At 50.1% G+C, this 13,648-nt stretch overlaps 1 protein-coding gene across 2 annotated transcripts in view; it reads right to left on the reverse strand.

Annotated features, from left to right (window-relative positions):
- Window positions 1-13,648, reverse strand: part of GALNT10 (polypeptide N-acetylgalactosaminyltransferase 10) — a 217,435-nt gene that overhangs the window by 16,304 nt on the left and 187,483 nt on the right. For both annotated transcript variants that reach the window (XM_040993361.1, XM_040993412.1), the window contains exon 8: window positions 3,599-3,706. In XM_040993361.1, coding sequence (XP_040849295.1) covers window positions 3,599-3,706 — 108 coding nt within the window. The remainder of the gene's footprint in view (window positions 1-3,598; window positions 3,707-13,648) is intronic.

Raw genomic sequence — 13,648 nt, forward strand, 5'->3', positions numbered from 1 at the left:
ACATCAGCAGGAACCTGGAATTGGGGGCAGAGTCAGGATGCAAACACAGGCATTATGATACAGAGCGCAGGCATCCCAAGTCTTCACCACTGTGCCAAGTGCCTGTGTGGATATGTATCCTTGTACCTTCCAGACATGGCTCATTAGCCTATCCTCCCAATCTTGAACTTTCGTGCAGCTCACTGCTCAGAGCCAAGGAAAGGACATCACATCAGCTCCCCTTACACCTCCCACATGGTTTTCACGGGCTTTACCCCCTACTCTAACACCTCCCTTGCTCTGAGTCCCAGAGACCTGCTGGATCCTTGGAGAAGTTTCCGTTGCAGTTTTGCCAAGTTTGTGTGGGTTCCTGTCACTGCCCTGCCTACAGCTCCTTTCCCAGGGGCAGAGAATAGAAAGATTCTAGCAAGTTTGATATCTCAAAGCCAGGCTGGCCAGCTGGCAAACCGCTATCTCACTGCCTGTTGTGGGGTCTTGTACAGCACCAGCTTGCCTGATTCCCTGAATCTGGCTCTTAGAGCCAGGAGACTACCTGCCCCTGGATCCAGCAGGTGGCATCACAAGAGGTAATGCCACAGAATGCCTGGGATGTTTTTTTCTTTTTTAAAGACTTATTTATTTTTATTGCAAAGTCAGATATACAGAGTGGCGAAGATATAGAGAGGAAGACCTTTCGTCCAATAATTCACTCCCCAAGTGATTGCAACGGCCAGCGCTGCACCGATCCGGTGCCAGGAGCCAGGAGCCAGGAGCCAGGAGCCAGGAGCCAAGAGCCAGGAGCCTTTTCAAGGTCTAACACACGGGTGCAGGGTCCCAAGGCTTTGGGCCATCCTTGACTGCTTTCCCAGGCCTCAAGCAGGGAGCTGGATGGGAAGTGGAGCTGCCGGGATTAGAACCAGTGCCCATATGGTGTCCTGGCACGTTCAAGATGAGGACTCTAGCTGCTAGGCCACTGCGCTGGGCCCGGGATGGGGTTGTTAATAAGACTGTGCAAGATACAGCCACTAAAGGCTATAGGGGCTTGATTCAGGCGTCTCTGTGATCATGCCAGGCTCCATGTCATTAGCCCTGGTGGGTCACAGGGCTTACAGAGGGGGATACGGGGTTATTGCCCAGCTTAGAGGCATACGCAGCCAGCCAATGCCAGGGCACGCTGAACTGCCCAGACATGGAATTCAGGCAAGCCCTAGCAATACGCTGTCAGGTCTTAACTGCTGACACTGATCTTAACGATGGCAGTCACCATCGAAGGAATGAATGCTCCATGTCAGCACCTGTCACATCTCAACGAGGTTTACTTTCTAGCACTAGTGACTGAGGGTCTCCATGTTTCACTGTCTTTGTCACCACCACGGGGAATAACAAAGGAGAATGAAGATAGACAAACGTGTGCCATGCTCTGGGTGAGGCTTGTAGGTCTAGGTCTGCCACATCCATTGAATTTACAGATGCTTCAAGTCCTGGTGTCTTTTATCTGACAGCACAGGACAGGAAGAGGTCATGTGGGTTACGGGTCCCCAGAGTCCCTTACAGCTGGATGAGCCACAGTCTTGGGGTTTTTCAGGGACTGTGCCGACACTTCTCAGGAGTCTCCCCAGACATGCCAGGCAGGCCAGCTTCACAGGCCTTCACAGGAAGCTGCAACTTCGCATTCCACCACTAAGCGGCGATTCCAAACGCTGGTGGCTGGTGAAGTGCATTAAAGTCTTGTAGCACTAGAGGGCGCTGCCGGCTTGCCTTTCCGTCACCGCGGGACCTCAAGGCATCCCGCGGTGTCCTGAGCGGAGCTGCCACCCATAGAAGGAACTTGGGCAAATGTTGCGCCTCTTGGGAGTTTCTTGGTGCTTTTCCTTGTAAGTTACAGGACAACAATTCTCTTAGACTTGGGAGCTAAGGTTCTGCGTGTCAAGATGGCCAGGTGAGGCAGGAGGGGACAGTGATGGGATAGGAGATGACATGCAGTTGATACCAGATCATATTTGACATTTGGAGTTGAGATGCAGGAGAGAGGCTAGGCATGTTTCCCTCAAATTCTCCCGCGGCTCTCTTTACCCTCTGGGGACCCTCCCTCTGCTTTGTTTTTTTCTTCTGTGGTCACTTTAACTTATTCATGTCCCCCTCCCTCTACCCACTCACCGGATATTTAATACCAAAAAAGGAAACAAAATTACCCTATTAGAATTCCATTTGTGGTCAGTGGCTAAAGTAGTCCAAAGCATTTTAAGGCAATGGACTAATCTGACACACACTTTCTGGCAATGATGATGGGGACAGGAGAAAGTCACCGATACCCATTAACCTCGTCTACCTAGTCACAGGCATTGCCCACCACCACCTACCACTTGCACGTCCCTTTAAACCACTCCTGTTCTCCCTTTACATTTCCCTGAGCTTTATCCTGAGCAATAACGCCTGTGAAGTCACAAGTTTGCTACGCTAATACCCATTAATTTCTAATCCGTGTGAATTTAAACACTTGACAATGAAAATATTCCTGTGTCTGCCACCTCAGGTTGTTCTCATCTGTCACGCTTCAGCAAACTGCAGCATCTCCTTCATCCCCTTGGCAGTGCTGAGTTGGAAAGAATTAGCGCTCTTTAGGAACTCTTACATGTTGTCAGTGGGAATGTAAATCAGCACAGGCACTGAGGAAAATCGTATGGGATTGCTTAGAAAACCAGAAATAGAACTGTCGTAGGATGCAGCAAGCCCTCAGCTGGGTATAAGTCCAAAAGACATGAAATCATGAGACCAAAGAGATACGCGCTCCACCATGCTCACCGGGGCACTGCTGGTCATAGCCAAGACATGGAACCAACCAAGGCGCCCCTTGCCAGATGACTGGATGAAACAAATGTGGTGTATACAAACCATGGAATATTGTAGCACCATCAAAGAACAAAATCCTGTTATTTGCAGCAAAATGGGTGCAACTGGAGGAGAGCATGCTGAGTGAAAAAAAGCCACAGGAAGACAAATACTGCTGGGTCTCGTTAAAAGACAGAATTAAAAAAAAAAAAAAAAAAAAAAACAGAAAACAACAAAAAAAAAGCTCATCCAGAACATGGGATAGTAATTACAGGGATGGGGTGGGGGGAATGGAAGGCACTTCAGTGCCGAATCAGAGATGGATGGAAGAACTCCCTAGTCACATGGCACAGTGGGTGAAGACAGCTCATGTTAACCCAGTCCACACTGAGCAAAGAGACCATCATAAAGTGAGGACAGGGAGGGGGCGTCTGTGATGTTCCTGGCTCCATCAGCATGCGCTGTCACCCCTGTACTGACAGGTCACACTGCAGCCCATGAATATGAACACCTGTTGGTGACAAATGTGTTGCTACAGGTCAAGAGCTGGACAACTGCAGCAGCAGCAGCGACAGGAGGAACTCCCTTTAAATGAAAGCAGGAGTTGGTAAGCCACTTAACTATTAAGCAATTTTGTTTTAAAGATCTGCTCTTCTAGAGAATTGCACCTGGAGAGTAGGGGGTAGCTCTTCACTCTAGGGACTACCCAACTGCGGGAGCCCAGGGGGCCTGGGGCCAACCCCTGTCTTCCCACCCCTCTCCCCTGCCCCCTGGAAAGCCACCACCTTACCCGGGCCAGGCTGACTCCAGCAGGCACCTTGTAGGGCACATACTTCCTGTAGATATGGCCCACCCTGGAGCATGGGATGTCCTCCATGCGGCCTCCACACATCCACACCTGAGCGAGAGAAGGGGAAGAGAGGATGATGCATCGGCCACAGATTCACTGCCCTCAGCGGCCAGCTCTCCAGGTGGCTTCAGGAAGAGCATGAGCCCATGCTGTTTGCTAAAGCCCCAGTCACAGAACTCCTGGTGTGGGAACGCACAGTTCACAGTGGCAGTCAAACCAGCCCATGGCACCAGGGCCAGACTTAAGTCTCATGGGAAAGCCTGTTGAGTGGGCACTATTGCTTCTTCATTTCACAAATGTAGAAACGAAAGTCTGAGTCAGTTGGTTGCTGACTCCAGAGCGTTAAGCTCTAAGCTACTGTGGAAGCTTCCAGGCCTGCATCGACAGCTCATCAGGAACTGAGTGGGAAAGACAGCGGTGACAGTACACTGATGCGTGCCAGGGTTATGAGTGGGGATGGTGGTGGTGGGGAAGATACAGGCTCTGTGGATCTCCTGACTCTGGCATTAGATCCTGGGGCTCTGGGGCCTCCTGCTGGACTTCCCAGAGCAGTTCCCTCGGCTTCTCCCTACCCTCTCTGCAGTCAGGCTCTTGCTGCACTGTGGCACCTCGTGTCTCTCCTCCTGCGCTCACCTCCCAGAGAGGAAAACCTGGATTGTTAAGAGTCCTGAGTTTGAACACATGCTGGGCCAATTACAGCGTGGGACTCCTTGGCAAGTATGAGCAACTGCGACTTTGTGCCCACTGATGGGATTGATTGGTCTGCACTGACCATCCAGGAAGAACAGCTCCACATCCTGATGGACTCAGGGGCTCTGGCAGGCCATTCTTGCACTCACATCTAAAAGAGGGTCCAGGTGCTCTCGTTCTTCCTGTTGTGCCCATGTCCAACCCAGATGTACTCTGTTCCAGGTTTCACAAGCGGGGTTATGCATGGGACTGCAATTAGAGGAAGTGCTGTCTGGAGAAATGCAATTATGCCCTGATCTTGGGGGAGAAGAAAAAAAAAATCGAGCAAGTCAATAGAACAGAACATTGGTCTCGAGATAATGGGCTCCTGATGGTAGATTAATGTCAAGGGCAAGCCAAGAAGTTTATTTTCAAAGCAGGAGATATTGATCAGGAGCCAACATTCCATAACAATAACTCTTCCTCTCTACAGAGTGATTGATGTGGAAGTGATGCTTTTGTCTGGCAGATGTGGCCCAGGTTGCCGCTGGGCTGCCCTCTACCTTCCCGGTGGCGGAGTGGTGCTGAGCAGGTTGGGGACGCCTTGCCCTGTTCTTTTTTCGGGTATCTCCTAGGCGGTTGACCAGGCCGCCGTCCAGCTCCCTTGACTCTGCATTAAACTTGCATTAGCTAACAAGGCCATGTCTCCAGCTCTGCCTGGCAGGGGAAGCTTGCTTTTTGCAGATGCTCCGTCTATTTCAAAATCCTGCTCTTTGCTATAACCTCTGGTTTCTTTCCTTGGCCCTGACCTTGCTGGCCTGCAGTCTGAAGTTTCCCTGAGGGACCAGGGTAACCTTGATCTGTCAAGAGCCCGGAAGCCTCCACAGTGTCCTCAGATTCCTGGGATGCTGGGAGCCCAGAGGGAGAGCCTTGGCTGGATTTATGTCTTGCCTAGGGTGGGCTGGTGGCAACTCAGGGTGTGAGTTTCCTTCAGGGATAGGTACCAGTTCTGCTAAAGTGGCAGCTAATCCTGAGTCCTCTGGGTGCACACTGCCACCCAGGGTGCATCTGATACAGTAGTGGCATCCCAACCATGTGCACTCCCCTACTCTCGGCCCACTTGCGTCTTGCTCTCTGCATTGCCACACCCAGCACCTCCACCTCCCCCACAACCTGGTTATCTCCAACTCACCCTTTGGGTCTCCATATTTGCTGCCTCTCAAAAGTTTCTCTCACCTGCAGCTCATCACCACCTGCCCCACCCCCCGCACTGCACCCTGTGCTTTTCCCCCAGTGCTTCCAACTGCAGCTTTCCTCATCTCTGCAGTTACTTCTCAGGTCTAATCTTCCAGCACCGGGCACATGCTGTTTCAGCCTGCCCACGACATCTGCCCATGGCTGCCCTCCCCACCTCCTGCCCAGGTGTAGTACCCCAGCCTCCTGAACCCTGTGGCTGCAGGGCACAGGTTTTTCTGATGCTGTTGGGACAGTTAGTGGTGCTGGATGTCACATGCTTTGCTCGGGGATGAGGACAAAGGGGACAAGGCATCGCGGCCTCTAGGGCCACCGTTGTTGCTGCATGGTGAGGGAAGGCCTACTGGGGTGCTGCCAGGCCTGGAGTGGGCAGCAACTGGTTTGAACACCTGGATTTGGTTGTGCTACACGGAGACCAGCCCCTTCTACTTGGACATGGCCAGTTTAAGGTGGTTTTCAACTTAATGCACCCCCTAGATTCACGGTCAAGGGCACAGGCATGTCAATGTGGGGCTGGTACACACTTGGCCAGTAACTGACAGGAATCAGGCACAGAAGTTCATCCCACTTGGTAGAAGAGGGAACTTTGATGCTTTCAGACTTAGGAGACTTGTGTAAGAGTCTGAATCTACAGACCTAAACTTGTCACCGCTATCATCTGTGCTAATGCTGAGCAACTGGAGGCCATTATTACATAGGATTACTCTCCATGCTCCTCCCTCTTCCACCAGAACTGATGAGGGCTTGTATTTTGCAGGGCTCAGTGAGCTGAAATGTCAACAGCCAAGAAAAAAAGAAGTGGCTAGTGGTCGGTCTGTTTCTGGCCTGCAGCAGGGGAGGGCCAGGCCATTGCTGGCAGCCTCCAGGGAACCAGTCCCTGGCAGAAATGGAGAGGGGCCCCTGTCTGCCCACATCTCCCTTTTGCAGCTGGGCAGTGGGTCCTTGGGCCCCAGCTCCCTCTCCTGGCCCCATTGTTTTCTTGATGCACATCGCCATGCACTTTTCTGCTTGTTAGTTTTGAGGAGATAAGAGCGAGTCATTCTCTTTTATAGACATTGTAATGAAGCCTGTCATCACACAAAAGACGTTTGCTAATAAAATAAATCAAAGCAGCAATGAAAACGATCGGGGAGCGGGCATTTACAATTAGATTTGCTCTTGCCTGACGGATTGGACAACATGAGGGAGGCTATTCCGCAGTGGGAGGAGAGGGACTCCAAGACGTGAGCCAGCAGCAGGTGTTCAGGAGGAACTGCTCACAGTGGGAGACCAAGGCTCCCGGAGCAGGCAGCTCCAGGGCGACGAACGGGGTGGGTCAGGAATCAAGAAGAAGGGCTGTGGAGATGTCATCTTGGTGGCCCACATCTACACCCTCCTCTGATACTACGGGTTCCCAGCCAAACACCGGATGGCTGCCAGCACTGCAGAGCCTCTCCTCTCTGCTACCAGCTGGACGCTTGCCTTCTGCTCTTTAGGGGGAAGAGGACAATGCCCTTGGCAGCCAGGCCCCAAGATGGATAGCCCCACCTCAAATAGCTCTGCCACTCTCACAGTCACCTGCAGGCTTTGCCACCATCTCAGTCAAGAAAAGAGACTTCCACTCTCTGGGCTTGGAGCCTGGCACAAGGGCGACTGTGGTGATGGCATTTCTCATTCTGCTGGTAGAAGTGACAGACATTCCTCAGGCTTGCCAGGAGCCAGGTATCCAGCCAGGTGCCAATCACAGGCTGTTTCATGACAACCTTGTGAGATTGCCCACCTGGGTCACTGGCAAGGAAAGGGAGGCCTCCCAGCTACGTGACCTCATGAGGTTCTGGTGGTGTCAGGACAGCAGTTGGGGAGCCAAGCTGTAGTGTGTGTTTCCCACACCTGTGCTGGCTGTGAGGAAGTCAAGGGGACAGCAGGCACAAAGGATGAGTGACCTTGGCATCAGAACCAAGGATCTGAGCAGCTCTGGCCAGCTTCCTGCCCCACGGGGAGTCTCAGTGCCATCTCTGTGCCTCCCCCGTGGTCTGTCCCCTTCTCCAGTGGAAGAGCTGAGAGTCGCTTGTCACCACACAGGGACCATGACGGGGACATTTCCCCTGACTTCCAAATGGCTGTCTCGTTTCACTGTATGTCTACTTACAGTGAAATCCTGCCAGGATCAAACTGAAAGAGAATGGAAATGGGACCCTGTGCCTGAGAAATAATTAAACCAGTGCTCCCTGCCTGTGATGTGCTTTCTTGCTAGGATTTCCAAAAGCAGAATAGACAGCATGCTCTTCTTCCTCCAGAGACTGATAGGTTGATGACGAAACAAACTTCATCCCATTCTGTAGCCAGGTCCCCATCCCTGAGACCGTGCATCAGTCTTGGATTATTGGCTGCTACGGGAACTGAAATGAAGGGATGTGGGGGCTGGGAGGATGCCGTGAGCTATCTGCATGGTGCCTGGAGCGGCATCTGGATTCCCCAGAAAGGAAGTTCACATGGTTTTAAATAAGCCTCACCAGCATGCAATGCAATGACCCTGGTTGCCATGCTTGCCTGGGATTTTTTTTTTTTTTTCGCAAAGGGACCAGGTGAGTGGGGAAAGAAGAGGGAAGATGAAAGCACCTCCTGAGAGAGAGCCATGAGGTGGGATGCCTCTCTAAAACAGAGGGACAGCTGCTGGGGATGATCACGCTAGCTGCTGGACACATGGGAATTGCACTTTCTAGGTTTTATTCTACCCCTATTGTGGTCTTCTCAGTGGTTTCAACAGCATTTATATCACCTACAGAAGAAACATGCTCTGGGCTAGCAGTCAAGGCCCCCGCCCCCTGGTCCTGTGTCGTCCTGCCCACCCTGCACCTTGTAGACTCCAGACATTCATTCCTTGTCCCAGGCTGAGAAAGGGACACAGATATTTCTTCCTAGAACTTTGTGATCAACAAAAATATGAACTCATTCATTCACCCACACACAATACAGAGTGGAAGCCAGCTGCCAGGAATGGAGTTGGTGATACAGGGACTTGCAAGCTGGGTGAAAGTATTTTGGAACCTGCCATCGAAACTACCCAGTTACCCTGTTCTTCCACACCCAGGCCTGAGCAACCTCTCCATGCAGGAGCCTACCTACACATTACAGCTGTGATATTTAACTTGGAGCAAGCACCAGAATCACCTGGAGGGCTGGCAAAAATGCAGTTTGTGTCCTCCAGTTCTCCAAGTGCAGGGCTCAGGAACTGGAAAGGCAGAGAGGCCGTATAAAAATGTGCATTTCTAACAAGTTTCCGGGGGATGCTAACGCTGCTCATCCAGGAGCCATACTTTGAGCACTGGGGTATACTGGCATACTGACAACCTGTCTCTGGAGTGTGTCTGCCAATTCCCACTATTTCCAGACAGCCCCAGGAGCATGAGATTATCAGTGTCCTTTTACAGATGAGGATATAAAATCATAGCAGAAAGGGCAGGTGAGTCCAAGGTCTGAGAGTTTGTTCCAAAACTGGCGCTGGAGCCAGGGCCTTCCGCTTTTGTCTTGCTGGCCTGAGAGATCTCCTCACTCCTGTCTTCCTACAGCTGTGGTCTGTTCATGGCAACCTCAACAATGCCAACATTATCAGCTACCATTTACTGGTAATTTATTAGATTTTAGGCACTGAGCCAAGCTTTTGATAATGTGTTTTGACTAATAGCACGTTCACAACTACACTCTAGAGTGAGGGTTATCCTATCCTCATTTTTATAGATGGAGTTAAAGGCAGAGAGGTCAAGGTGCTTTCCCAAGGTTACGCTGCGGCCAGTTGATTGAGATCATATTAGAACCCAGCAGTTTGATTTCGAAGCTCAGGTATTTAACCCCATGCTGTTTTGTCTCCCTAAGGTGAGAGCTCTGACCATGACAGCCACTGCATATTGAGCTGTTCATCTTTTGTTTGGGCTTCCAACAAACCTTTGATGATGTCATTATTATTATCATCATCTTTAGCAATGGAATGCCAAGGTGTGAAGAGACAGGTGTGTGTCGTTTGGGGTGCTCAGCTTTGGAAGCAGCGGTGGGAGAAAGGTGGGCTCACACAGATGGAGCAGTTGGGGGCAGTCCCAGGGCTTGTGGAAGCGTGTGAGCAGAATGTGCCAGGAGCACACAAGGAGCAGCCGACACACTACGTAGTGTGCTGCATGGCTAGGCTTGAATATTTGCTGAGGTGCCTTAAATGCATTTTTCTACTCAAGATATTTTTAGCTTGTGACAGGTTGATTGGAATGGCACTCCCTTTTAAGTTGGAGAGTGTATGTACTTAAAAGCATCTACAGAAGCCAGAGGTGGGACATGCAGGTGGATGAGGCCCCCATCCTGCCTCCAGGGAGCTCGGAGTCCAGCAGGGGTGAGAGGCAGCTCCTAGCGAGGGTCAGGCCATTCGCACCCTGGAGCAGACGTACTAGCGGAGAAGAGTGTTGGGCTGTTCTGGGCAGCAGAGGGAACCCAGGGAAGGCTGAGAAGAGGCCATATGGACAAAGGGGCTTCAAAAAGTTTGTGGAAAAATGGAATAAGATTTAAAAAGCTTGAAATCCATATAGTTTTTTCCCCCTACAGTATTCATTTTAAACGAATTTTTGCTCTCCCCTTGCATGAGTTAGAGTGGTGAGTGTGTTGGTCAAAATGAGGAAAGACCATCCAAGGGAGAGTGAAGGCTGCCATGTGAGCTTGGAACTCTGAAAAGTCCTGCACGAGTGGGTGAGATAGACGGCTGTGGTTTGCCTTGGCCTACACACGTGCCCCTTTGGGAAATGAGTCTATTTCATCCCTCCTGGTTCCAGAATGGGCATGTGGCTGCAGCTCACCGATGAGAACACTGTTCAGGAACGGGCAAGCAACCAGCAGGCAGATGGGCCTCAACTTGGATGACAGGAGAAATTTGTTTCCATTGGACTTCTGGGGTCTGCTGAGAGTGGAAACCAATGACCCAAATGATAGCAGAGCCATGGGCTGAGAGACGCAGAGCCCAGATGACTCCATCAGTCCTTGGTCAGCTGCCCCAGAATCTTAGGATCTCTGCTGGAATTTCAGTGGTGTGGGCTCATCAATTCTGGTTTACAGATTAAATGTGAATGAATGGAGTTTCAGTTACCTACGAACTGGAATCTAGACTAATGGAGTGGGGCAAGAGGGAAGTGGGAAGGTGGAGAAGTAAGTAGGGGTTAGCTCAGGAAGCTCCTGGTACGCCAGGGTACAGCACTGAAGATTCATAAAAATCTCACGGCTGGCGGGGAGGGGCTGTAACTTTCACCCAGAACTGTGCCTTTTGGAACAAAAGCTCTGCTGAGATACACAGAGGAACAGAGAAAGCAAGCGAGCCAATGACTTCCAGAAATTTCAGAGCTGTTCAAACATATTTTCTGACATTTTCCCATCAGAATAGATTGCTGGGTTTGAAATCAGGGCAAAATTATGAATTCATTAGCATACATCAGTTTATCTTAATTTCTGAAAATACACTCATGCCTTTCAGACAAGTCTCTTTTCTCTGTCACCAAGAATGGGAATCTTCATGGAGATGTAGCAGAGGGAACCTGGTCCCTTGGACAGGGCTGCTCTGGCTGGGCTGGCAGATGAATAGGCTCCACTGCTTGCCTTATCCCTGCACATGGACCTTCCACAGTGGCCTGGGACACTGGGCACTGGCAGACTGGATGTTGCTGGCTCTGGGGACTTGGGTGCTCAATGCCAGGAGAGAAAGCCAGCCAAAGGGGAAAAAGCTCCCGGCCAGACATAGGGAGCCTTCACGTCACCTAGCCTTTCCCTTGAGAGGCACAGATATTCCTAGAGTAAGTGAAAACCTGAGCCAGCCCCTCCCGGAGGAAACATTTCCAAAGTGGCTTCATTACCAAGTCTTTTGTAAATAAACTGTGGGGAGGAAAATGCCATTTGTTCTGCCATAATTGCCTGATGAGCATCATTAGATGGGGCTTTGAAACAGAGAATGAAATCACTCTGGGTTCAGAGATTCCTTTGTGCAAATCTTTCTCTATTCACTGTTCTCCCTCCTGGGAGTTTCTCCAGGGGGACTTAGATCAAGGAGCAAGTTAGGAGCTTGGAGGCTGGATGTGGTCTGGGACACAGCTGTTGCTGAATATTCAACCAGCAAACACTCACTTAATGCAGGTAAAGGTGCTAGAAACACATCAGGGAGTGAAACAGAAAGATACCTGCTGTACCCAAGATGACATTTTGATAAGAACTCAGGATTCGATTCGGCCAGGCCCATTTCCGAGAACAAGCTTGGAAGAACACCTTATAAATCAAGCTTGCTTCAGTGGCAGACTGGGGAACTATAAAGTTAAAAATCTGAAACCCTGTGTGTGATTTCACTGTACCCATAAGGATGTGGCTTTTGGAAAATGACACTGTATGGTTAGGGATACTAAATAAATGACCTATGTGTCGGGACTCTCCAAGCCTGCAACCACAGCGACTTCACTAATCTGTCACTGCTCTGTGATAAGCTTGGCTGCAGTCTCAGGACAAGTGTCTACTCAGAACATGTGATTTGGCTGGGAGAGGAATGTAGATGCTGTTTCTGACTCTGAATGTGATTAATTCAATTCACTAAAGGGTTGCAGAATATCTAAGTAAATTTTGAATAACCCCAGGAAGAGACAAAAACAAGGAAGGGAGGGATTGTAGCCAGCTTCTAAGGCTGGTTGTCTTAACTGATTTTCTCTGATGTCCTACAGAGGCTCAGAGTGGTAGCCTAGCAGCTAAAATCTTTGCTTTGCATGCACTGGGATCCCATTTGGCACCAGTTCATATCCCAGCTGCTCCACTTCCCATTCAGAACCCTGCTTGTGGCTTGGGAAGGCAGCAGAGGACAGCCCAAAACCTTAGGACCTTGTGCCCATGTGGGAGATCTGGTAGAAACTCCTGGCTCCTGGCTTTGGATTGGCTCAGCTTTGGCCGTTGCAGCCGCTTGGGGAGTGAACCAGTGGGTGGAAGATCTTTCTGTATCTCCTTCTCTGTAAATCTACCTTTCCAATAAAAAATAAATCTTTAAAAACAAAACAAAAAACACAGTGGGTTGAGCCTGGCATGATGGCATGCAACTGCCTAATCTTCTGCCTGCAAGTGCCAGCATCCCATATGGGCACCAATTTGTGTTCTGGCTGTTTCACTTCCCATCCATTTCCTTGCTTATGGCTTGGGAAAGCAGAGGAGGACAGCCCAGAGCCTTGGGACCTGCACCAGCTTGGGAGACATGGGAGAAGCTCCTGACTTCAGATAGGTTCAGTTCTGGCCACCGCAGCCATCTGCAGAAGGAATAAGTGGATGGAAGATCTTTCTCTCTGCCTCTCTTTCTTTTTGCAAATCTGCTTTCCTAATAAAAACAAATAAATCTTAAAACACATGCACATACATATGCATATGGGTCAGAGTAAATGAGATAGGCACACCTGAGTTAATGCATTGGTTCTCTTATTTCCAGACTTGGTCCTAAGTCCAACCTGCACCTGCCCCCTTAAAATGGATCCAATGCTGACACCACTTCCCAAGGTACTGTGAGTGTTAAGTAAGCCATCCCTGTGTGAAAGGATGGGCTTAGTGCCCTGTTACTGCTGACTGGATGGAATTTCAGTTGTTGGGCACAAGAGTGGATACACGATTGTTTACAGCTGGCACCCCACGCTGGCTAGCAGGCATCTGTGCCATCACAGTTATTAAACATTCTGACTATTATCTCCCTGGATATTAGTTATTTGTTTTATTTGGGAGACAATCTCAGAAATTTGATGGTTGGGGTCAGTGCTGAGGCACAGCGGATAAATCACTGTAGTGCTGGCATTCCTTTATGGATGTTGGCTCAAGTCCTAGTTGCTCCACTTCTGATCCAGCTTCCTACTAATGCACATTAGAAGATGCCACAAGTTTCTGCTCACCCATGCAGGAGATCTGGAAGAAGATCCTGGCTTCAGATTGGCCTAACTCTGAGGCCATTTCGGGAGTGAACCAGCAGAGAGAGGATATCTTTCTCTCCTCCTCTGCCTTTCAAGTGGATAAGTAAATCTTTCAAACAAAATAAAAGTCTGGAAATTAAAACAGATA

Source organism: Ochotona curzoniae, unplaced genomic scaffold (assembly GCF_017591425.1).
Source record: "Ochotona curzoniae isolate NIBS_2020 unplaced genomic scaffold, NIBS_Ocur_1.0 contig_1, whole genome shotgun sequence".
NCBI classification, from domain to species: Eukaryota; Metazoa; Chordata; class Mammalia; order Lagomorpha; family Ochotonidae; genus Ochotona; species Ochotona curzoniae.